This window comes from Eleutherodactylus coqui, chromosome 3, assembly GCF_035609145.1.
Source record: "Eleutherodactylus coqui strain aEleCoq1 chromosome 3, aEleCoq1.hap1, whole genome shotgun sequence".
Classification (NCBI taxonomy): domain Eukaryota; kingdom Metazoa; phylum Chordata; class Amphibia; order Anura; family Eleutherodactylidae; genus Eleutherodactylus; species Eleutherodactylus coqui.
In genome coordinates, this window is record NC_089839.1 from 298063289 (window position 1) to 298090065 (window position 26777).

At 45.0% G+C, this 26777-nt stretch overlaps 1 protein-coding gene across 1 annotated transcript in view; it reads left to right on the forward strand.

Moving 5' to 3' along the window:
- The window catches only part of LRRC7 (leucine rich repeat containing 7), a 345019-nt gene that overhangs the window by 160784 nt on the left and 157458 nt on the right, over positions 1–26777 (forward strand). Inside the window, exons 3-4 of the mRNA XM_066597771.1 lie at positions 490–692; positions 25731–25848. Coding sequence (XP_066453868.1) covers positions 490–692; positions 25731–25848 — 321 coding nt within the window. The remainder of the gene's footprint in view (positions 1–489; positions 693–25730; positions 25849–26777) is intronic.

Genomic DNA, 26777 nt, shown 5'->3' on the forward strand with positions numbered 1-26777 from the left:
ATTGCACAATCATATCCCCTCTCTGTAGGGATCTGGTCCCATCTGTGTTATAGAGGCCATATTGGTGTCTCAGATCCATTATCCGGGACTCATTGGGTTGTAGGACACCTTGAATGAATGTAGTCAACCAGTGGAGAGTAATTTTCCTCTGCCATTAGGCAAGAAGCTTGGGTTGTCATTAACAAGGGGAGGTGGTACAGATATGAGCCCTTCACTCTTAAATGTAGGATATGCTGTAAATTTAGGCAGGTAGATGGCTCACATCTGGGACCCCACCAACTGGAGGAACTTAGAACTTCAGTAAGGCTTCTACCAGTCAAGGCATGAATGTAGAGGCAGCCACCATGGATATGTATAGTATGTCCGATCTACCATAAATGTCAAATATAGGAAGACCTCTTCATTTATAATGTCCATCAATGTCCTAATCAACATAAGCAAAATGCTGTCTGCATGTTTAAACAAATTGTTGTCTTTTTCACTTTTCAGTGCAGTGCCTGGAGATGACGACCAAGAGGAAGATCATCGGGCGGCTCGTCCCGTGCAGATGTTTTCGAGGAGAAGAAGAGATAATATCGGTTCTGGATTACTCCCACTGCAGTCTACAGCAGGTCCCAAAGGAGGTGTTCAACTTTGAAAGAACATTGGAGGAGCTTTATTTGGATGCCAATCAAATTGAAGAATTACCCAAGGTAACAATCTTTTGAGATGTCTATAGGTCTGTAGGAAGCTGGACAACGTTTTGTCCAGATTTTGTGAAAATTTAATGAAAGTAGGCAATGACTTAAAATGATGCAAAAAAGGTTTTATAATCAACCAAAGTTGACAAAAATGGCTTTGCCCATGGCTATGACTTACGTGTTAATGAATTCATGAAATCTTAAATATTCACTGTCTTCAACACAAAAACTTTCAACTTTTTTTTTTTTTTTAATTTAATTTTACATTGAACTTCAGCGCAATTTTGGTTCATCAATTTAAGTTATAGTTCTCGATCTTGGTCTTATCTCATGAATAGAGTTGAGCGAACATACTCTGCCGAGCTTGATGCTCGTTCAAGTATTAGCGTACTCGATGGTGCTCGTTACTCGAACGAGCATCACGCCGTGTTCGACCCCACCCCAGTTTTTGGTTCCTCCCCGCTGTGACGAGAGAGAGAGAGACCAAAAAAAAAAAAAGCTCGGGACCCGGTGTCCCACATACAAAAATGCTTGAGTCTCCCATTGTAGTCAATGGGGTTCGTTATTCGAGTAGAGCTCTCAAATTTTATGAACAGCTCGACTCGAATAACGCGGACCCGAGCATTTGGGTGCTCGCTCATCTCTACTCATGTTCCTGGCAACAATGTATCTATAGCCCTTATAGCTCTTATGGGGCCCAATCAGGTACAGAAACATAGTTCATTTTGAGTGAAAAAGGGAAAATGATTGCTTTCTCCTGTCTGTTGCTACTATATGGGTTTGCCTGTGCAGAAGATTAGGTGTATGGCATCACTATTCATCCTTTGCTTGATGGTAAAGTTGCAGTACTGTTAAGTGAGCGGACTATTCCTATTTCTGCTGTATGGCCTGTGAATTCTAGTTATGTAGCTTATTCTAAGTATGGCTAACTTAAAGGGGTTGTCCCGCGAAACCAAGTGGGGTTATACACTTCTGTATGGCCATATTAATGCACTTTGTAATGTACATTGTGCATTAAATATGAGCCATACAGAAGTTATTCACTTACCTATTCCGTTGCTAGCGTCCTCGTCTCCATGGTGCCGTCTAATCTTCAGCGCCTAATCGCCCGATTAGACGCGCTTGCGCAGTCCGGTCTTCTCTCTTCTGAATGGGGCCGCTCGTGCCAGAGAGCGGCTCCTCGTAGCTCCGCCCCGTCACGTGTGCCGATTCCAGCCAATCAGGAGGCTGGAATCAGCAATGGACTGCACAGAAGACCTGCGGTCCACCGAGGGTGAAGATCCCGGCGGCCATCTTCACAAGGTAAGTAAGAAGTCACCGGAGCGCGGGGATTCGGGTAAGTACTACCCGGTTTGTTTTTTTTATCCCTGCATCGGGTTTGTCTCGCGCCGAACGGGGGGGCTATTGAAAAAAAAAAAAACCCGTTTCGGCACGGGACAACCCCTTTAAGTAACACTTCAGTAAAGTATATTTTCTTACCCTACGGTAATCGAGTTTGTATGTTCGCCCTGTGTTTGAGTGGGTTATCTTGTAGTTTCGCCATTGGTATCATTTTAAGAGTATTGATGAAGTTCTGGTTTGATTCAAACTGATTTGAACCTAACTTTTTCTGAAATTTGGTGAACCGGATAAACCGAACTTTTCAAAAGTTCACTTATTGTCTACTCACCTCATTCGATCTCTACTATGCCCATTCCATTTGTACATGGCCCCTTGCCACTCTCTATTTTCTGCTGCAGCAGTGATTTCACCAACACCAGGCACATGTGACCACTATCTCCAATCAGTGTCTCACTTCAACCAGTGATTAACTGCAAGAGTCACATGTCAAAGTGGGGAGCAATGTGGGATCAGGCACCAATGGAATGGGAGTGGTAATGTGTAACCTTTTTTAGGTTTTTCCACCCCCAAAATAAAATTGGAGGCTGTATAACCCCTTTAATATAATATCATTATAGAGTAGTTCAGTGGTCTTCAACATATTTCTTGCTAGTTGGTACAAAATTATAAATTCTACTCTTTGATAACACTAGGGTGGTGTCTAGGCATCCTGAGGGTTTTAGTTTTTCAACAGCTGAAGAGCCACGGGTTGGAGATCCCTGGTGTAGATAACCATGGGGCCCACACGGGCTTGAAAACCGTTTTGTTTTGCATGGCTGCTGATTACATATGCCCATGAATTCAGGTTTTACTGGGTTCAATCAATTTCTGGTTCCTGGCACTGTCATTCATTGAAATCACAGAGGAGAGGGAAAAAATGTACAATGACATAACTCACAGAAAAATAAGCCAAATATGCATCACCTGATAAACTGCAGGGCAGGCTCAATCACCATATACCCTTGTAGCATTCAGACAGCCAGATTGCAATATGGGGGAGCTAAATGTTCAGTGCAGAGTAACGTGCAGCCACTCAACTCAACCCAGATTGGGGAAGGGGTGACTGCAGACAACATAGTGCGCACATATGAACTGATACCAAGGATGCCAGCCATAGATAAGTGCTCCACACCATATAGGAATGCAACCCCTACTGGCAAAGCAGTGGATTGCCCTGTATCACCATAGTGCACCACACTGGCATGACATTCTGGGCTCCCACAGCATCTATAGCACACTGCATGCAAAAAAACACTGATAAATGCAGGTGTTACTTTGAATTTTGGCCAAAATTCGCAAGCTGATGGGCCACCACGCGTATTTGTCAGTTATGTCTTTGTACATATTTTTCTCTCACCTCTGTGATTTTAATTTAGTTATTAGTAAGATAGAGTAGGTTCTGACGTACCTGTGGTGGTTTTGCTGCGGCCCATCAGCTTTCGTGTTTTGGCCGAAATGTAAACTAACACCCGCATTTATCAGTGTTTTTTTTTTTGCATGCGGTGTGCTTTAGATGCAGAGGGAGCACAGGATGCCCTGCCAGTATGGTGCACTGTGGTGATACAGGGCAATCCACATGTTTTGCCAGTAGGGTTTGCATTCCTGTATGGTGTGGCGTACCTATCTATGGCTGGCATCCTTGGTATTGGTTCAATCTGGGTTGAGTTGACTGGCTGCACATGAGTCTGCACTGAACATTTAGCTCCCTCGTATTGCAATCTAGCTCTCTGCATGCTACTAGGGTATATGGTGATTGAGCCTCCCTAAAGTTTATCAGTTGGTGCGTATTTGGCTTCTTTTTCTGTGAGTACTGTCCTTTATTGGCCATAAATCACTTTGGGTCAAATTCCCCACTGTGGTTCTCTAATACTACATATTGGCACAGAAAGAGGCGGATACATTTGAATGGCTTCTGATTGGTGGTTCATCTGTAAGTTCCAGTTTGTGAAGCAGAGAGTAGTGCAGGTCTACAAGGTCTACGAAGTGGGTTGTGGTATAGAGGAACTGTAGCTGGCACCTTTTGGACTGGTACTGCTGTATTATTGTATGGTAAAAGGCAGAATTAAATGAATGAATATTATTCTGCTGGCACTATTCTTTGACCTTCAGTACTGCATGCGCCCTATTATGGAGATAAAGGATGTCTAAAGGACCTGAGGTTCTGGCATGACTTGATGGCAGGCAGTGATGTGAAAGAGTATAAAGCCGATGATCTAGATTCAAATTATACTTTATTTAGAATCAGGAGACACGTTTCGAGGTGCACAGACCTCTTCATCAGACAGCTGGATTAAACATGTGACAAAGCCCAAATTCTTCAGGTCCAATATGCAAAAATATTCATAACAATTGGTGGCCAGCAGCTCAGCATTGTTGTACACCAATGCTGTACTGTTGGCCACCGATTGTCATGACTGTTTTTTGCATATCAAACCCTGAGGAATTGCCACATTGCCACATGCTTAATCCAGCTGTCTGATGAAGAGGTCTGTGCACCTTGAAATGCATTACCTCCTGTAATTTTAATCAATACCATTGCTTTACTCTCTTTCAAGTCACTGCCTGCCAATAGGTCACGCAAGAACCCCGGCTCCCTTAGACGTCCTTTCACCTACATTCAATGCTAACATGACCCTTGGTTGACCAGCATAGTAGGCTGGCACCATCAATTCTGCATTGACGCCACAAATACAGCACAGCTATGTACCATCCCTGCTTCCTAGCTTTCCCCTTAGGGCTGCTCTGCCCAGTTCCTCTTCTCCTTTGCTTCATATTATGGGGATAGTCAACTTTGGGGACTACAGTTTGAATTTATTTGAGGGTGCCATTGGTATCATTATGTCTTGCTTGTACGTTTTTGTGATTGAGGCAGCTGAGTGGCACCTACATATCGCACTGTAATGGGCTGGTAGGGCATTTCCTAGAAATACCCTAAGGATGCCAACAAGCCACTCTGAATTAGCCAAGGGTGTTGAAAAGAAAACAAGTGAAAGAAAACCTATGTGTCCAGCCGGTCTAGAGCCATACAATGACCATACCTATAAATATGTCTTTATGGAGCCATCTGTTCTAGCAACACATTATCTACAGCATCGCGTTCAACCTCTTCATTATATTGATATGGCTCTATCATCAAAGGAATTGGCAGGAATTTGGGCACGTGTCTAGTAATGTAGCAGATGGCTCATTGATGTAACGCATCTCCAGAGACCTCCCAAAGTCCTCCCCAATGTCCAGTCCTCCCCAATGAAACGAAGAGTGATAACTACCTTGTTGTTGGGCCATTAAACCTGTAAGACGCCGTCTATTCTCAATGCAAGTCACAACTCAAAGGATAGTAAAAAGGTAGTACACGACGCGACACCAACTACCAAGGTGACCTCATCTCTGCTACATCTCACATTCCGCACAGTCATTACCTGGCGCGGGAAGCAAACCATCACCAGCAGGAATTATCGGGGCGCCAACAGGTCTTCTTCTCCTCTACCAGTCATCAGGGCTGAAGCCGGCTCAACTTTACTAATATCTTAACACAAATCTATACGGAAACCGCGGTGAGCGGGAGTAATTTTTTTTTTAATGCCTCTGTATAAACATTGCATGACACCGCATACAAATCAGCGTTTCCTCCACCACTGGTAACGCTTATCTTCTGTCCTGATTGTTTAGCTTCTTGATGTTTCATGCATTTTTATGAAGATTCCTGTTCTCCAAAGTTGGATTTTATGCTTTGAAGATTTTTTTTCTTTTCTTTTTTTTTCTGTCTGGCTGTGAAATCTTAGACAAAATAATGCCGGGTTCAAACAAACCAAGATGTGGCAGAAATTTCATTTATTTTCTCAATTTGCTCATCTCCGCATTGAAAACATGATTCTATTACAATATTAAATGATCTGCGGCGCATTCATAACTAAGCTACCCGTCAAGGCGAAACCAGCCTGCAGCGAGAACAAAAGAACCTCCGTATTCTATGGTTGGTTTTATATATTTTTTGTTTTTGTTTTTGGGCCAAGGTTTGGCATTTTAAGCCTCGGGCAGACAAGTCCTTTTTTTAGTGCATGAATAGCTGTGCAGAAAAAAAAAAATAGCGCACATAGAAAAATCACATAAACAGGGGAATTTGCACTCGCATGTCCTATCCTTTGCAGGTGCAATTATTTAGCGCTTCTAAAAAAACGTACATATGAACGCTTACATCGGAAAGCATTGGTTCTAATTCCCCATGTAATTGGAGCAGCGGTGAGCATGCATGACCACCGTTCCATTCACTTCTATGGGTTGGAGGAAAATCCCTGAGCACATTGATTTTCCTCTGCCCCATAGAAGTGAATGGAGCGGTGGTCATGCATGCGCACCCTGAGAACAATGTCAGGATCGGTGAGGACCCCAGCAGTTGGACCCTCATCAATCAGACATCTGTCTGCCTATCCTGTGGCTACAGGATAAATGTTACTAGTCAGAAAATCCCTTTAATCATATTTTAACCCAATAAGGACCAAGCGCCATAAATATATGGCATTGGTCCTGGGCTTTAATCCTGCGCCAAAGTAAAAATGCGGTACAGGATTAAAGCCCCTGCTTCTGCAATCCATCAGGATCAGATCAGATTTACTAAATAAAATATATGAAAAAAAGAAAACAACCCGCCACCCACGCCAACCTAAACTGTCGCAATAGTCTCCCTGTAATCAAAAACTATACAAATCATATATTAAAAGGTCTGTCAGTGAAGCCGATCCAGGATGACATCACAAAATCAGCCCAGTCCATGTGACCACGGAGTCAGTGTATGCGCCTTATCAATTGACGCTCAGTGCTAAGTGTAAAGTTGTCTCCGTGGTTGTGGGCTGTGTTGGTTGTCAGGGAGGTCATTTTTCCAACCATCCAATCCGCATTTATTGTAATTAAATTCGGGCCCCTCCTTTCCGAGGGTGCTGGTTATTCCTCTGCAAGGTGGAGTTCGGGTCCAGCCCACGTCCCTCAGGTACTTCCCTCTATTAAGATAAGTCCCTAATCTTAGTGATGTGTACTGGTGTAATACATCTGCTACTTAGTTCTGCTACGTTTATTGCCATTCACATCTGTCATTTGTCACCCCTCTCGTACCACATAGTCTATGGGACACTAGGTTCCAGTTGTGGGGCTGCCCTGATTTTAGGCAGGTTATGCATAGGATGAGATTTCGCTTTCTTCGTTTTTGGTTACATTATTAATAGTTTTGTTCTCAGAGTTTTCACTCTGTGTATATCTGTCCTTTGGGGCGTCTGACCTGGATGAGCTGATTTGGCGCCCGGCTCAGATCTAGATAAACTTTAGTTACCCCTTTAAGTTTCAGAGCGTCGTTGACATGCGGGAACCTGCAGGTGATGTCTGACATGTTTTCTGCAGTTAATGGTTGGCGTGTGTCTTTGGCCTGACACGGTAACACTGATTTCACGCCTGCTCCCTCCTACTCAATAAATATTGATCCATCCGGTTTGTTACGTAATAAACTGCCTTGATTACTTACAATAAACCGCTCGCAGCGCGTGAAGAAATTATTTAGCTGCTAATTGTGATTCAGCCTTCAATGACTCTTCCAGCATTCAGTCGGGGCGATACTATATTGAAGGGATCGTATTATTACCAAATCAGCTTCTTATTCTAAACATTTTTTTGGCTATTTTTTTGTGATTATATTTATAAAAATAAATATTAAAATATTTTCCTTTCACACTGGTCACTGGGCATTAGCTTTTTTCAGCTTGAGGCCTCTTTTACAGGAGCGCTTTATCGTGGCGATTTCACAACCATCTGAAGCATTGGATTCCAATGCATCCGTTCAGATGGGCGATTTTCCGGTGCGTAGAATTGGCCAGGCGGAAAATATAGCACATGCGGTGGACATGACCCGGGTATCACGGAGTCGTTGCTACTGTGACCTAACCTTGACCCTTCCCCCAAATAAACACAAACTCTCTAAATTTGGATTAATTATGGCCACAGCAGCCACGTTTATTTACAAACATAAATTAACACAACAAATAACAATTCCAACCCCCACCGAACTACCCCTGGGGGGAGATCCCTGGAGCCCGACCAATTAAACTGACTGTCACCTCACCACCAACCGCCAGGAAAATAGTTGAACCTGTCACCCGTCGCAATTCCGACTCGGGCGACACTATTTTCCTACTATTGCCCCCGCCGCCAGTCGACAGACTCGGGGGCTCACCACTCATCACCTCGCCCCAGGTCGCCGCATCCGGACCCCGAGGCCGGCTAGCCATAACCTGGCTAACCACACCTACCAACTCCGCAGGGCCCCGCCCTGCGAAACCCAGAGGCGACAGTCCTAAAATAAACCACTTCAAAGAGGGGAAGGAAGCTATCCATTCCCTGCTACCCCCCTACTACCCCTTTCCTCTGGCTCCAAGGGACCCCTCCACCCCCCAGGCTGCCATGACAAAGGGCTCCCCCCCCCGCCTTCTCAGGGCAGGCGGGCGGGACTCTTCGCTGTCTCGCTGCAAGTGGGTCTTCCCCACCCTAACTGACTCCTCCCTCCCCCTTCTTGGCTCTCTTCTCCGACTGCTCCCCTCCTTCCAGCAAAATTTAACCATTAACCCTTCCTTCCCCATTAACGCCGTCATGTCTGCCTCTGCCTATGTCCCCTGGTCTCCGGCTCCGGCAGTTCTTTCGGGTTGGCCGCTTTTACGCACTTGTACTATCTTTTTTCCGGAATACATAGCTGGTTCCCATAGACTCCTATGAGAGCCTATAAGAGCCATGATAAAAGGGTGAGGGGGAGCGAGGTGGGAGGGAGTTTAGCAGCGGCTCACTTTGCTAAAGTGCCTCCCCCTCACCATGACGGCTCCACTCCTCTGCAAAGAGAAAACACCAATGCTGGCTATGTGTCCCCAGCTAAAATACTGAGGAAGGGGCGCAATGGCCCTGAAATGCGCCTTTTACTATAAACTGGATTAATTTTTAAAAAAAACAGAGGAGTCAAGCTTAAAAAACACATCTTGTGCCGCTTTGAGTAAAAAGGGACTGCGCCTACAACCACATTTTTTTCCTACATTTATTCCATGTTCTTGCATGTCCTCAGAATTGATCAATCTCACTCCCATACATTAGGGAGGAGAAAAACAAACAAAATTCTCAGCCCATAACATTGGTATATAGATTTGCTCTGGTCACTCTTTTTTCCTGTTATTTTTCATTGGCAGCTCCCATAGGCTGGGGAAACAGGGGAGGGAAATTAGCATGGCAAGTCCCTCCCCCTGCCTTTGCTAGCAGCTCCCATAGGCTTCAATGGGAGATTTTATTGCCGCGATCAGTCGGCAAAGGGATAGGAAAGGAGGGGGAGAGACTTTAGCAGCGCTAAAGTCTCTTCCCTGGTCAATAAAATTCCAGCTGAGGCATATATACGCCACAGCCTGGCAGTCTGAATAGGTGAGAAATATGGAGATTTAGCTGTGACTTGGTCGCAGCTTTCCCTCATTTATTCGATTTCTGCCCACTGTTGCGAAAATTGCAACACCCGTGTAAAAGAGCCCTAAAGGCCCTTTTACACGCAACGATTATCGGTTAAAATTTGTTCAAACGGCCAAAAATGAGCAATGGTCATAACATGTAAACACAGACATTGTGCACTATTCATTTAATTATCATTAGCCAAGGTTTTTAGTCTGGCATAAAATCAATCGTTTGGTCGCTGGAAATTATTTCAGCTTTAATGCAGTTCATTCAGTGTTTTTAGGGGCTAAGCCATGGCTTTGTTTTGCTTTGCATATTCAATGAATGCAATGTTTAGGCTGCCTGTCCACAGGCGTTCCGGGAGCTGCTGACAGGGAGCAGGAGCCAGCTGACGGATCTCAGCGGTGAGCGTATCTGACAGATAGGTTCACCACGGACAATCGCGTCAATTCGCAGCATGCCGTGATTTGCCGCCCGCGAGTGGAAAATCGCTATGATTCTCTGCTCATGGACAGTGGGGCTGCGCTTTCCATAGCAACACTATGGAAAACGTTCAATGCGTTCCCCCCGGCTGGATTATCGCTGCGGGGAACGCAATGCAAAAATGCCCATGGACAGGCAGACTCACTTAGCCTTCAGGAGAACAATCAAATGTGTCCGCCAGATGTTTGCTCAGGTTGCCGAAGTATTCATACAATAACAATCGCCTAAACACACGACCAGTTGAGCAAACAACTCGTGGAGGAAAACACAGATGATTACAGCAATTAATTTGGTATTCAAAAATGTTGGTAACTCGCATGAATTTCATTCCATCTTTCGGCAGTTTGAGTGATTATCTTTGCATGTAAAAGGGCTTTTACTGTGTAGACTGAACTAATATAAGCAGAGTCATCTCATTATCATTAGAGGGTGTAGTCAGCAGAGTCATCTCAGTATAATTATAGGGCAGTGCCAACAGAGTCTTCTCATTACATAAGAGGACAGGGTCAACAATGTCATCTCATTATCACTAGATAGCAGGTTCAGCAGAGTCATTTCAGTATGTTTAGTGGGAGTTAAGAACCATTTACATGGGAGGATTATCGCTCAAAATTTGTTTAAACGAACTAAATTGAAATATAATCGCCCATTGTAAATGCGAAAACATAATTTACTATTCGTTATCGCTGACTTTCAGTCAGCATGAAAAACATTGCTGGATCGCGGGCTTCTCGTTCCATGTAAACGCTCCCTTCGGACGTCAGTGCTTTTTTAGTCGTTTAGACGACTGCCGTCCTATGTAAAAAAGTCATTAGCTCATTATCATTAGGGCTCTTTCCCACAAGCGTATATCAGCCCGCTGTTTTCACGGCTGGCCAATTTACGCTGTGGTCTGATGCATTGGATTCCAGTGCTTCAGATCACATGGCCGTATTCCTGAGACGTAAAAGCGCCTGGCCGGCCAATATAGCACCGGGCATTTTTACGTTGGGCCCAAAAGATAGTCCTGGAACTATCTTTTGAGCCGGAATACGACGGCTGCAATGTGGCTGCTAAACTCTCTCCCTCTGCTCTGCTCCCCCCGTGCAGGCTCACCTCTGCTATCCTACCCGCTCGTTTTTTGCAATGGGTGCGGGCGGGAGGGAGGCGGAGCTAAGCGCCGGCACACCCCGCCTCCTCCCATTGCTGGCTAAGCTCCCGCCCTCTCCCCACCCCTTGTCCATAGCCATCAATGGTAGGAGGCACTTAGTTTCGAGCAGGGAGGAGAGCAGAGGTGAACCTGTGACAGGGAGGGAGGTAAAAGGGGCGACCGAATGGTGACCTCGGCGCATATGCGCTTGGGCCCATGCCATGTGAACGGGAGCAAAACGTTAGATTTGTGCACCCGTTCATGAGCTTCCACGCCCCAGATGATAGCGTATATCGGACGGCCATGAAAACGCCAGCCGATATATGCTCGTGTGAAAGAGCCCTAAGAGTGCAGAATCTATAGAGTCATCGCATTATCATCAGACGGCAGAGTCAGCAGAGTCAATTCATTATTTTTAGAGGGTTGTGGATTTAATGAAAGCTTTATTCTACTGCTAGAGATGGGAATGCCTGGGGGAAAAATGGAAAAATTGGGGGAAAAAGTGTGTAGGGCATGTTTTTTTCCAGTGATAAACAATGTATCTATGACAAGGTATTCAAACTACGTAACATAAAAAATGGCATTGGAACAAGAAAACTGCTTTTCTTCCCAATTTTTCAATTTTTCCCAGGACTTCCCATCTCTATTTACTGCTGGACACCTGGATAAGGGGGGCTTTACATCGGACAATTATCCACTGGAAAATCACTGAAACAAATGATTTTCAGCAAAATTTGTCCCGTATAAACATGAGACCCAACAGGGTACAAAGGAAGAAATCTATCAGTAGTCGCTAGTCACTTTGTTTCAGATTACTACATGGAATTGACTAATGAGCGACTTCTTCAGTGTAAACAGGTAGTTGCTTATCTTTGAAGGACTGTTTATTCACAGTGTGCGCTCCACCTCCACTCACTGAACGACTATCACTCCTGTAATGTGATTTCAGGGTGCTGATGGTCATCATAATAGCCCTGGGCCTAGTGAAAGTTCCCAGAGCTGTCATGTATTTAAGCATATTAAGCCCAACCAGTGTCTGTGCTTAATATGTGAACATTAAAAATACAGTACACTGTAAGGCCTTAGTCAGACGGGCGTTTTTAGCCGCGATTTGCGCATGCGTCCGGCGATTTTATAAAACCATTGCTTTGCAATGGTATCGGACACATGAGCGCTTTTTATGCGCTCGTCCGATAAATTATAGAACAAAAAATTGCAGATCGCACCTATCTGCGATCTGCGATTCCTGTTCTCTTCTCTATATGCGCTCAATGGGGCCGGCGGCAGCAGCGCCGACCCCATTGAGAACATATAGAAGACAAATCATTCTTCTCTGCCACAGCTGTAACAGCTGTGACAGAGAAGAACAATGTTTGCCCATTGAATTCAATGGAGCGGCAATACAGCCGCTCTATTGAAAGCAATGGGCTGCCGGCGTGCGCGGGGTGAATTGTCGGGAAGGGGTTAAATATATAAGCCCTTCCCTGCAATTGATCCTAAAATGTGTTAAAATAAAAAAAAATTGTATACTCACCTTTCCGCTGCAGCCGGAGTCCAGCCGCGGCCGCTGTCAGTTCTCCTGAACTGCTTCTTGGCACTATTCAGCCGGCGGGGCTTTAAAATCCCCGCCTGCTGAATGATCTGCCTCTGATTGGTCACAGCCCTGACCAATCAGAGGCTGAAAACACTCACACACCCATTCATGAATTCATGAATGGGTGAGTGACTGCTGCCTCTCAGCGCTGAGCCAATCAGGGGCAGGTCTGACTCACATCCATTCATGAATTCATGAATGGGTGTGAGTGAGGCATGCCTCTGATTGGCTCAGCGCTGAGCCAATCAGGGGGCAGGTCTGACTCACACCCCCTTCACACCCACTGCAGGACGGCCGCGCGGAGCTCCGGCTCCCGGCAGAAGGTGAGTATACAATTTTTTTTTATTTTAACACATTTTAGGATGAATTGCAGGGAAGGGCTTATATATTTAAGCCCTTACCGACAATTCATCCCGGGCTGTATTGCCGTCTCCATTGAATGCAATGTGCTGGACAGCTCCGGCCCGTTTCTAATGAAACGCGGCTAGGAGCAGATTTTCGGGCGATTTGCGGGCGACTTGCGCGCACCGGTCACGCGATTTGCGGATGCGCATCCGTCATGCAATCCGCAAATCGTGCGAAAAAACGCCCGTCTGACTAAGGCCTAATACTGAAGTATTGCAGTATATTGTAGAAGCGATCAAATAATCACAAGTTCAAGTTCCCTAAGGGACTCAAAAATATGTGAAATTAATTCAAATTACATTTTTAAAATAAAAAAATGAAAAAATATTAACAAATCAAGAAAAAAAAAACTGTTCTAATTTTTCAGACGTAAACAATAAAAAAAAAAATAAACATAATTGGTATTGCCATGTCAGAAAAAAAATCTGAAATATCTAGTATCAGATATTTTATCTTACACGGCGAATGCTGTAGAAAAAAAGAAAACATGTTACCAGAATTGCATTTTTTAGGTCACTTTATGTCCCATTAAAATTTGAATAAAAACTGATCACAAAATTTTATGTACCTAAAAATGGTAGCAATAAAAACTGCAGCTCACCTACAAAATAAAAGGGCCTGGCACATCGTCATCAATCAAAAAAATAAAGTTTATGGGGCAATGAATGTGATGACAAAAAATTTTTTTTTAAAGAGCTTTTTAATTAAATAAGTAGTAAAACATAAAAAAATCTATAAACATTGTATCATCATAAAGGTACTGACCCGCAGAATGAAACTAACGTCATTTTTACTGCACCATGAACTCCGCAAAAGCAAAACTCCCCCAAACAACGCCGCCAGTTGTCCGATGCATTATGTGGTACCTCATATGGCTATAAAAAAGCTAAGGCTCTTGGAAATTGAGGATGAAAATGTAAAACCCCAAAAATAGCTGGCAATTAAAGCATTAAGGCCCCCTGCACACGGGCGGAAATTCCACGGCGGGAAATCCACGGCCCGTGCCCGCCTGCATAGGATTGCATTACAAAACGCAATCCTATGCACATAGCTGTGATTTGTCTGCGTGGAAACACGCGTGGAAAATAAATCGCGGCATGCTCTATTTCTGTGCGGGTCTCGCAAATGTTAGTAGTGACCGGCCGGCTCTGCTCTGCACATGTGCCTGCTGAGCGGCAGCCGGCGCATAGCAGGGACGGAAGACACGGGAGCGAGTGAGCCACAGACAGGTCTCTGCAGGGGCATGGGTCATCTGCAGGCGGCCTAAGGCCTCATGTCCACGGGGAAAATCAGGCCCGCTACGGATTCTACATGTAGAATCCGTAGCGGGTCCCTCCTGCCCCGCGGACATGAGCGCTGAAAATAAGAATTTAAAAGAATTTACCTATCCGTAGCGGGCGGGGAAGGTCAGCTCTTCCTCACGGCCGGATCTTCTTTTTCGGCCGGCGGATGAATTCCTCACGCCGGCGGCACGTCGTCGACGTGCCGCGCGCATGCGCCGGGCACATCCGCCAAGCCGAAGCAAGAAAGATCCGGCCGTGAGAAAGAGAAGACCTTCCCGGTCCGCTCCGGATGGGTAAATTCTTTTAAATTCCTATTTTAGGTCTCCCGCGGATCCGGACAGCTTCCATAGGCTTCAATAGAAGCCCGCGGGAGCCGTCCCCGCGGGAGACCCGCACGAAAATGGATAGGTCACTTTTATTGACCATCCGCGGGTATTTATCTACCCGCGGGTGGTCAATGCATCCCTATGGGGTGCGGATCCGCGTGCGGGTAATCCGCTGCGGATCCTAAATCATATTTTTCCCGTGGACATGAGGCCTAAGGAAGCTAAGCTAAATACATGAAGCTGTCCCTTTCAATTCTTTTACATGGTCCCGTGCTGCCTCCTCAATATCAGCAATGCTGAGTTCTGCTCTGTAGAGTGTGTAGCTTGTTATACACTCTTTGTAAAAAAAAACACTCCGGCCCCTAAAAAAAGTTGACGTTTGCTGCACAACCCGGCATGCAGTTCCATCTCAGGCAGATCTGTAAATGATGAGAGTTGTGGTAATTAGATGTGGTGATTAGAAGTGGTTCCCCCCTTGACCTATAAAAGGCTCTTAAAGGCTCCTTGTGTGTAGTGACCTCTTCTTCCGCTTGTGACCAAGAGATTTCACCCCGTTACCAGAGTCTGAGAGGGAAGCTTGTGAGAAGCTGGATTGTCGTATCCATGAATTGTCCCCCACCTCGTGTGGCACAGAATGTTAAGGCAGCAGAAATGCAGTCATGACCTGAAGGTTGCGAGTTCAATCCTGTGGAATAAGCTGGCACTGTACAAATAGCAAGATTTATTCATTTATCTGGGCCGTTCTGACCAGACTGTTAGGAAGTGTTGGGAGCAGTAGATGTGTGCGATGCCCTTGACAGACCACCAGTACAGAGGATTGTCTGATCGTCCGACAAACAAAGGCAGCTCCAACTGTTTCATTGTCCGCCATGGTTATAGGTCCCTGTGACTGATCCATTTCCAGATGCTTTACTGAAGGACATTTGGTCTCACGGTACATTACAATGTTCTGACATCCACCCACCATCACCTCCGTTTGCAGTGATGTAGTGAACAGCGAAACTGGATGCTACAGAGTGGAACCGGGTTGTCTTCAGCGAGGAATCCAGGTTTAGTTTGGGCATCAAAGACAGTTGTATTCAACCGGGCCATCGTATACAGCAGTCAGGCACCCCCAGTAGTGGTATGAGAGACAATGACAGCTCAGCGATATGTTCAAGACATCCTGCAGCCACATGTGTTCCATTCATGGCGGCTTCCAAGAGGCAGCCTGGCCGCACATACAAGGGTGTCACAGGAATGCCTTATAAGTCTACTCAATCACCTTCTTGGTGCTCTCCTTAAGGAAAGATGTTACCCCTCCCAACCCCGTCCAAGGCCTCTCACTAGCCAAACCAGGATCCTACTGCACACTGATAAGGGACTGAAAACACCCTGAAACAGCTGTCTGTGTATGGATTCTGGCTTGACTTTCAATTCCTAATTATTGCTCTACAAGCCTGTGTAAAGGGTCAAGCATTGAAGGAATGCTGCCATCCAATAGGTGGCGCTGCAGAGGTAAAGTTCCATCTTCCCTATTTGCATATTTCCCAAAGAAGCATGGATGACGTTATAAGTCTCCTCACTCACCTTCTTGGTGTTCTCCCTAAGGAGAGATGTTACCCCTCCTGACCGAGGAATGTCTCCACAACATTGTCACACTTCCACGGCTTGCCGGTCACCAGATTCATTACCAGTAGAACATGTATGGGATCATCTGGAATGCCAACTTTGACAGGCTACAAGTTTGCACGATCTAGAGGCTCGGTTACAGCAAATGTGGATCGATATGCCGCAGGATACCATACAGAAGCAGAGAGCTATAAGTAGAGAGATGGTGAGGGAACACATAACTAACCTAAATGAATTCAAGCCTCAAGGTCCAGATGAACTACATCCTAGGATACTAAAAGCAGAGGTAATTGCTAAATGACTTGCCATAATCTTTGAAAATTCTTGGAGAACAGAAGTCCAAGAAGATGGGAAAAGGGCAAATGTTGTCCCTATCTTCAAAAAAGGGAAGAAGGTGGATTCAGGAAACTACAGGTCTGTGAGCCTGACTTCTATACTGGGAAAGATCTTTGAACAAATTATTAAAGCGCATGTATGCGAGTACTTGGATGAAAATGGAGTAATTAACCAGAGCCAGCATGGGTTTGTAACAAACAAGTCATGCCAGACAAATCGAATTTCCTTCTATGACAGAATCACCGACTGGGTTGATCAGGGAAATGCGGTGGATATAGTATATCTTGACTTTAGTAAAGCATTTGACAAAGTATCTCATATCATATTTATTGAAAAAATGACCAAATATGGGATTGACAAGGCAACTATTAGGTGGATTCACAACTGGCTGAGTGATCATACTCAAAGAGTGGTCATAAATGGCTGCTCATCCAAGTGGAAGAATGTATCAAGTGAGGTACCATAAGGCTCTGTCCTAGGCCCAATGTTGTTCAATATTTTTATAAACTGATCAATTTGCTGTTGATTCAAAGCTAGGAGGGATAGCTAACACTAGGGAAGAGAGAGAGAGAGAGTTAAAAAAGATCTAGAAAAGCTTGAACAGTGGGCAGTGACTAACAGAATGGTATTTAACAAGGAGAAATCCAAAATCCTGCATCTGGGCAAGAAAAATGAAAACAGCACATACAGAATGGGAGGAATTGGCCTAAGCAGCAGCACATGTGAAAAAGACTTGGGTATACCAATAGATCATAGACTGAACATGAGTCAACAATGTGATGCAGCAGCCAAAAAGGCAAACACAATTCTGTGATGTATTAAGAGAAGCATAGAGTCTAGATGGTGTGAGGTCATTATCCCCCTCTACTCTTCCTTAGTCAGACCTCATCTGGAATACTGTGTCCAGTTCTGGGCACCCCACTTTACAAAAGACATAGACAAACTGGAGCAAGTTCAGAGAAGAGTTACCAGGATGGTGAGCGGTCTGCAAATCATGTCCTATGAGGAACGGTTAAAGGATCTGGGAATGTTTAGCTTGCAGAAGAGAAGGCTGAGAGGAGACTTAATAGTGGTCTACTAATATCTGAAGGGCTGTAACAGTGCAGAGGGATCAGCCCTATTCTCATCTGCACAAGGAAAGACTAGAAGCAATGGGATGAAACTGAAAGGGAGGAGACACAGATTAGATATTAGACAGTGAGGGGGATCAATGAGTGGAACAGGTTACCACGGGAGGTGGGGAATTCCCCTTCAATGGAAGTCTTCAAATAAATACTGGACAAATAGCTGTCTGGGATGATTTAGTGTATTCTGCACTGAGCAGGGGGTTGGACCCGATGACCCTAAAGGTCCCTTCCAACTCTACCATTCTATGATTCTATGAATCTGTATGCCTCCATGCCTGCCCGTATCACATCTTATATCCAAGCTAGAGGCGGTACAACCGAGTACTAGAGCCTCCATGCCTGCCCGTGTCACATCTTGTATCCAAGCTAGAGGCAGTACAACAGGGTACTAGAGCCTTTATGCCGACCTGTATCGCATCTTGTATCCAAGCTAGAGGTGGTGCAGCAGGGTACTAGAGCCTCCATGTCCACCTGTATCACATCTTGTATCCAAGCTAGAGGTTGTACAGCAGGGTACTAGAGCCTCCATGCCTGCCCGTGTCACATCTTGTATCCAAGCTAGAGGCAGTACAACAGGGTACTAGAGCCTTCATGCCCACCTGTATCGCATCTTGTATCCAAGCTAGAGGTGGTGCAGCAGTGTACTAGAGCCTCCATGTTCACCTGTATCACATCTTGTATCCAAGCTAGAGGTTGTACAGCAGGGTACTAGAGCCTCCATGCCTGCCTGTATCACATCTTGTATCCAAGCTAGAGGTGGTACAGCAGGGTACTAGAGCCTCCATGCCCGCCCATATCACATCTTCAAGGGGTTGGTTCTCCTTTCTCAGATATTGTAATTAGTTACTTTTAACAATGTTACAATCACAGAGAAAGTTTCATTCCATCTGAAGGGGAGGGATGTCATTGACAATGAGTGTATATATATATATCCCCCTTCTAGGGGAGGGATGTCATTGACAATGAGTGTATATATATATATATATATATATATATATATATATATATATAATATATATATATATATATATATATATATATATATATATATATATATATATCCCCCTTCTAGGGGAGGGATGTCATTGACAATGAGTGTATATATATATCCCCCTTCTAGGGGAGGGATGTCATTGACATGAGTGTATATATATATATATATATATCCCCCTTCTAGGGGAGGGACGTCACTGACCATGAGTGTATTTTAATTATGTGGTAGATTTGAGCCACGGCGTTCTCATTTCTGTGATCCAGCATACGTATCGATCTATGGTTCTTCCCATGCCATGACATACAGCTGTGACAGTGCCTCTGACGCCTGTTCGCGCTGCTCTCTCTGTTGTGACAGTGCGGCTAATTTAACAATGAATAAATGAGATTGAATTGCTTCATTCCCCTCCTCCGACTGTGCTAAAAATATCCTTATTAATATTCTCCAGATGCAGCATCGGATATTCATCTCACCATTTGGGAACTGCAGCACTTGCTTATTTATAACTCTGCTCATGAATGGAATGCCTTAGCTGTAGTGAAGACTGACACTAAGGCCATACAGTTCAATGTACTTGTGCAGTACCTTTGTGGGTCTTCAATTTCCAATTGAAAACACAGAAATGGCCTCCAGCTCTCAGGGCATGCTGGGAACTGAGGCAGCAAGGATTATTGGGAGATTTCAGCTGTGAAGCCTGTAGAAAAACAAATGTAGCTCTAGCGTATAATATAGGATGTATCTCAAGATCAGTATAGGATAAGTAATGGATGTACACAGTGACTCCACCAGCAGAATAGTGAGTGCAGCTCTGGGGTATAATACAGGATGTAACTCAGGATCAGTACAGGATAAGTAATGGATGTACACAGTGACTCCACCAGCAGAATAGTGAGTGCAGCTCTGGGGTATAATACAGGATGTAACTCAGGATCAGTACAGGATACATAATGTATGTACACAGTGACTCCACCAGCAGAATAGTGAGTGCAGCTCTGGAGTATAATACAGGATGTAACTCAGGATCAGTACAGGATACGTAATGTATGTACACAGTGACTCCACCAGCTGAATAGTGAGCGCAGCTCTGGAGTATAATACAGGATGTAACTCAGGATCAGTACAGGATACATAATGTATGTACACAGTGACTCCACCAGCAGAATAGTGAGTGCAGCTCTGGACTATAATACAGGATGTAACGCAGGATCAGTACAGGATAAGTAATGTATGTACACAGTGACTCCACCAGTAGAATAGTGAGTGCAGCTCTGGAGGATAATACAGGATGTAACTCAGGATCAGTACAGGATAAGTAATGTATGTACACAGTGACTCCACCAGCAGAATAGCGAGTGCAACTCTGGAGTATAATACAGGATGTAGCTCAGGATCAGTACAGAATAAGTAATATATGTGCACAGTGACTTCACCAGCAGAATAGTGAGTGCAGCTTTAGCATATAATACAGGATGTATCTCAAGATCAGTACAGGATAAGTAATGGATGTACACAGTGACTCCACCAGCAGAATAGTGAGTGCAGCTCTGGAGTGTAATACAGGATGAAACTCAGGATCAGTGCAGGATAAGTAATGTATGTACACAGTGACTCCTCCAGCAGAATAGTGAGTGCAGCTCTGGAGTATAATACAGTATGTAACTCAGGATCAGTACAGGATAAGTAATGTATGTACACAGTGACTCCACCAGCAGAATAGTGAGTGCAGCTCTGGAGTATAATACAGTATGTAACTCAGGATCAGTACAGGATAAGTAATGTATGTACACAGTGGCTCCTCCAGCAGAATAGTGAGTGCAGCTCTGGAGTATAATACAGTATGTAACTCAGGATCAGTACAGGATAAGTAATGTATGTACACAGTGGCTCCACCAGCAGAATAGTGAGTGCAGCTCTGGAGTATAATACAGGATGTAACTCAGGATCAGTACAGGATAAGTAATGTATGTACACAGTGACTCCACCAGCAGAATAGTGAGTGCAGCTCTGGAGTATAATACAGGATGTAACTCAGGGTCAGTACAGGATAAGTAATGTATGCACACAGTGACTCCCCCAGCAGAATAGTGAGTGCAGCTCTGGAGGGTAATACAGGATGTAACTCAGGGTCAGTACAGGATAAGTAATGTATGTACACAGTGACTCCACCAGCAGAATAGTGAGTGCAGCTCTGAAGTATAATACAGGATGTAACTCAGCATCAGTACAGGATAAGTAATGTATGTACACAGTGACTCCACCAGCAGAATAGTGAGTGCAGCTCTGGAGTATAATACAGGATGTAACTCAGGAGCATAACAGGATAGTAATGTATGTACATAGTGACTCTACCAGCAGAATAGTGAGTGCAGCTCTGGAGTATAATACAGGATGTAACTCAGCATCAGTACAGGATAAGTAATGTATGCACACAGTGACTCCAGCAGCAGAATAGTGAGTGCAGCTCTAGCGTATAATATAGGATGTAACTCAGAATCAGTACAGGATAAGTAATGGCCTCTGCGAGACCCACACAGAGATAGGACATGCCGCAATTTTTTTTTTTAGCGTGTGTTTTCACGCGGACAAATTGCGGCCGTCTGCATAGGATTGCGTTTTGTAATGCAATACCATGCAGGCGGGCACCGGCGGAAATTCTGCAAGAAATCCCGCCGTGGAATTTCCGCACGTGTGCAGGGGGCCTATCTCTAATTCTTGGCGGTGAATACGAGCATTCGCAATATTCTTTTTAACATCCAGAGGTTAAATCTATCCTCCCCTAATACTTCTCACAGCAGTATTTCGTTACAACGTCATCCAGTGTAAACATCCCGGACCCCAGACTGATACATTTTAGCGAACTAAGACAGGAGAGAAACACATTGTGTAAATTGTATATATGTTAGTGAGAACTAGAGATGAGCGAACGTACTCGTTTCGAGTAATTACTCGATCAGGCACCGCGATTATCGAGTACTTCAGTACTCGGGTGAAAAGATTCGGGGGGCGCTGTGGGGCGGGGGGAGGCGTGGCGGTGCGGGGAGTAGCAGCGGGGAACAGGGCGGAGCCCTCTCTCTCCCTCTCCCCCCCACTCCCCGCTGCAACCCCCCACTCACCCACAGCGCCCCCCGAATCTTTTCGCCCGAGTACGGAAGTACTCGAAAATCGCGGTACTCGGGCGAAAAAGGGGCGTGGCTGAGTACGCTCGCTCATCTCTAGTGAGAACTAAGGTGTAAGTTATTCTGAGAGTTGTCTCATGGCAACTGAAGCTACTTGGACTTCATGAGGACTTGGCTTCACCCTGAAAGTCATGGTAAGATATTATTATTATCTCTCACTACAGCTTTAATGTTTCCTATGGGAAAATAGTCCATGTTGGATTTCTTGCAATGGTTGCTTAAAACTTTTTTTCTTCTTGCTATAGAGAAACACTAAAGTTTTAGCGCAAGTCACAATAATGACCCAATTATTTAGGGGTGACGCCATGTCGTTGTCAAAGATGTGAGATTGTGTCTTTGGCTGTTTTTGAACAATTGCCAAATTATGAGATTCAAGACTAAAACTAGTTGGGAAACAGTGAATATCAGTGTATCAGTATGAAGGTAACTTTTACACAATGGATTCCTCCACCAACGCGCTGCAGCCCGCTGCGCCCATAGAGGATGTAGTGCAGCAAGCAGCAGGAGCCGGTACACCTACAAAGGAACAGTCAAAGCTATTCTTGAGGAGAATAAAAGATAATCTTGATGTTTCTTTTAAATGTGGCACAGACTCATAGCTGCAGAGCGATTATGTACCGCACGTGGGGTGATATGGGATACGTGTACACTGTAGGCTGAAGCACCATGTTGCATATTAGACAGAGTACAGAACAGATCACTCATGTTGGCTCTTTTCTTCTGATGTCTGATGTACTGTACCTTGTGTTATTATTTAAAGGGGTTGGACCAAGCTATCTGCTACTGACCGGATATCCACATGACAGGGGATAACTTGCTGATCGGTGGTAACCTTACCGCTGAGACCTTCACCAAACAGGACTTCCATATCCTACTATGACCGTTATTGCAGGGGTTGCTTCTGTCCCCCACAGTGATGTCAGAATGTATAGAGCACTGGCCGAGCATGTGCAGTCAGCGTTCCATTCTTTCAATGGGGCTGATGGAAATACCTGAGCTCGGCTATATCCACAGTCCCATTGAAAGTGTATGGAGTGCTAGTGCACTTGTGCGGCCAGCGCTCCATTCACTGTAGAGGGTGCCATAACCCTGTAGTGAGGAGGACGGTGATTCGTGAGACCCCCACTGATCAGCAGGTTATCTCCTATCCTCTGTATCTATCACTTCTGCGCTTTATAAAAGTGAATAGTCTTGCAATGAATGGAGGCGGAGCGGGTACGGATCGTTTTAGCCCTCCCGCCTCCATTCGCAGCAACAGGCAGTCACTTATAGTTGAATGATTCCTGTTTGCATGGGCAATAGTCACTTGGTTTTTAGTTCTGCTCCAACAAGTGAGGGATTTGTCGCTCAATGCCCTGTTGGGTGGCCTGAGTATTTGGGGCAACTATCGTCCAAATGAGTTGTTTGAAGTGATAATTTGGGTGATCATCGCCCCGTATAAAGGTGCGTTTAGCCAGTAGAGTAAAATGTTAAACAAAGTAATCTTGTAGCTATGATCCCTATTAATGGCTAACAAAAGAGAATGAGGTTACACCAAGCTTTTAAATCTACTTTGGGTGCTTCATCAGGCTTCTAACAAGACAGATCTAGTAGAACTGGATGCGAGAGGCGAAAAGTCCATAAAGGGGTTTACCAGGGAGAATACTATTGATGACCTATCCTCAGGATAGGTCATCAATAGGTGATTGGCCAGGGTCCACCACTCAGGACCCCGACTGATCAGCTGATTGTGCCCACTACCCATGCCGCAAATACACACGGATCGGAGCGGAAGCAGTGGAAGTCTCTGCTCCGACCTCGGTAATTGCAGGCATGGCGTGTCATTCTTGGCTCTGTCAGCTAATCGGTTGGGGTCCTGAGCAACGGATCCCAGCTGGTCACCTATTGATGACCTATCCTGAGGATAGCAGTAACATTCTCCCTGGACACCCTCTTTAAGGGCTTCTACCCACTAGCGTGTTTTTAACGCTGCGATATCTCTGCGTTTTTTTAATGCAAATGTCAATGGGACTTTATAATGTCAAAATCGCATCGCACAAAAATCGCTAGTTTGCGCTTCTGCGATTTTTGTGTGATGCGATTTTAACATTACAAAGTCCCACTGACATCTGCATTAAAAAAAGCGCAGTGATATCGCAGCGTTAAAAAAACCCTAGTGGGTAGAAGCCCTAAAGGAAGCCTGTCAGCTAAATTTTCCCTTTTAACCTAATATACTAATATGCACTCGTTGTCATAACAACCCAGCATTATCTTTATGTTTTGACAATGAGTCTCTTCCACAAAGTTATCGGTGAGTAAGTATCTCCCGCGCTATATGCTAATGAGCCCTGGGCATTTCTTTTCTGGCCCCGGCTCTCTTCCAGCCCTTCCTAGTAAATACCACCCCCTTTCTTGCTGAATGACGCCTCCAATTCTTCCCGCTGGAGAAGTCACACATTCTACTTCGCCTGCGCCGTACTGTGTGATCATGAGCATGGGCTGTGACTTGTTGCTGGTCAGACAGACAACGGCGCATGTGCGTAACTTCCACCTGGTAAGGGAACGTGTCACAGCGCATGATCATGTTCTGGGCACACCAATTTCGAAAAGGCAAAGACAATCTGGAGCAAGTTCAGAGAAGAGCCACCAGAATGGTGAGCGGTCTGCAAATCATGTCCTATAAAGAACGGTGAAAGGATCTGGGAATGTTTAGCTTGCAGAAGAGAAGGCTGAGAGGAGACTTAACAGCGGTCTACAAATATCTGGAGGCAGAGGCGTAACTTGAAGCTCCCGGGCACCGATGCAAAAATTGTAACAGGGCCCCCAACTATAAAGCTTTACTGATAGTACTGGGTTCCCTATATGGAGAAGAGAGGCCTTATGGGCCCCCTAAGGCTCCTGGGCCCGGGTGCAACCACATCCCCTGCATCCTCTATAGTTACGCCCCTGTCTGAAGGGCTGTCACAGTGCAGAGGGATCAGCCCTATTCGCATCTGCACAAGGAAAGACTAGAAGCAATGGGATGAAACTGAAAGGGAGGAGACACAGATTAGATATTAGACAGTGAGGATGATCAATGAGTGGAACAGGTTGCCACGGTAGGTCGTGAGTCTCCTTCAATGGAAGTCTTCAAACAAAGACCGGATAGACATCTGCCTGGGATGATTTAGCGATCCTGTATTGCGCAGGGAGTTGGATCCGATGACCCTGGAGGTCCCTTCCAACTCTGTGATTCTATGGAACGTGTGACATCCCCAGCGGGAAGAGCTGAAGGCATCACTTAGCAAGAAAGGGGGCAGGTTTTACCAGAAAGGGCTGAAAGAGAGCCTGCCTGTCTCAGAAAAGGAATTGGACGGTTCGGGGCTCATTAGCATTAGCGCCGGAGATACTTATTTGCCAATATCTTCGTGGAGGGGACACTTTACAAAAATATAAAGTTAACGCTGGGTTCGTTATGACAACCAGTGCATGCATTTCAGTATATTAGGTTAATAGAGCAAATGAAGATTTCCTTTAATCAGTCCACAGATTAGGATGTGGGAACTTTATGGCCTCTGAATGGATGTTTGTCCAGAGCCTTGGTGTCCTCACTCTTGTTGGGCCAGGTCTGGCTTCAGTAGTCACCGACTTGTGGCTCTCAACCTCCAGGCTCCAGCGTGTCCTGACAGCCAGCGATTGAAATATTGTTTTTTTCTCCTTATGCCTGATCGTTGCTGCATTACTGTGTGCTGCTTCCCATGCACTAACTTTACATATGTTTCCTTGACAGCAATTGTTCAGTTGTCAGGCTCTCCGGAAGCTTAGCATGCCTGACAACGATCTCTCAAATCTGCCAGCAACCATTGCCAGCTTAGTGAATCTGAAAGAGTTGGATATCAGTAAAAATGGTACGTTCCTCACTGTCATCTAGGTGACGGTCTGTCAGTGTGCGTTGTGTCGTGTCAGCTTACTGCCATGTGAAATATTAGAAGACTAAATATTTCTGTCATCTCCGTATTCCAGGTATCCATAAATCTGCTATAAGTGCACAATGAATACTGACAATTTTAGAGATAATGCATGAGCTTAGAAAATAAATCTTTTTTTTTTTTTTACAAAAACGGCGCCATCCATGTCCATAGGCTGGTATTGCAGCTCAGTAGATAGGACTGAGCTGCAATACCAAACACGGCCATGTAGAAGAGTGGTGGCATTTTCTACAAAATAAACATGAACTATTTGATTTTCTATGATACTGATCTCCATTTAAAGGGATTGTATACAATATCTATACTGATATCCCAGAGGCATCCAGGAGTTACAGCAGGCGGCTAGCTATCATTAGCACATGAGTGGAGAGGAACACATAGCAAAAATCAAAATACCCCCTTTCCTTTTGGTTCACATTCCTAACCCCCTCCCTCTACTTAGGACCTGAAGAGCCCGTTTCTTCTTTGTCTTCTGTCCCTAAATGGTTTTACACTGTTTATACCAATAAAGCTTAGCCATAAAAAAGTTTTGCCTCGTATTTAAAGGCTATAACGGGGGAATTGTTTTCACTTGAAAGAAATTTGCACCATTTGTATTCTGCAACTTCTACATATCACTGTGTATAGAAACTGCAGTCCAAGGCCTCTTGCCCACAAGCATGTATCGGCCACCATTTACGCGGCTGTCCAATATACGCTACCATCTGGGGCGTAAAACCTTGTCAATAGGTGCACAAACCTAACGTTTGTGTGCCCGTTCACACGGCATGGGCCCCGGTGAATATACGCAAAGGCTGGCATACTATTGAGCCTTCTCCTTCCCCCCCTTCCTCGCTGGCTCACCTGTT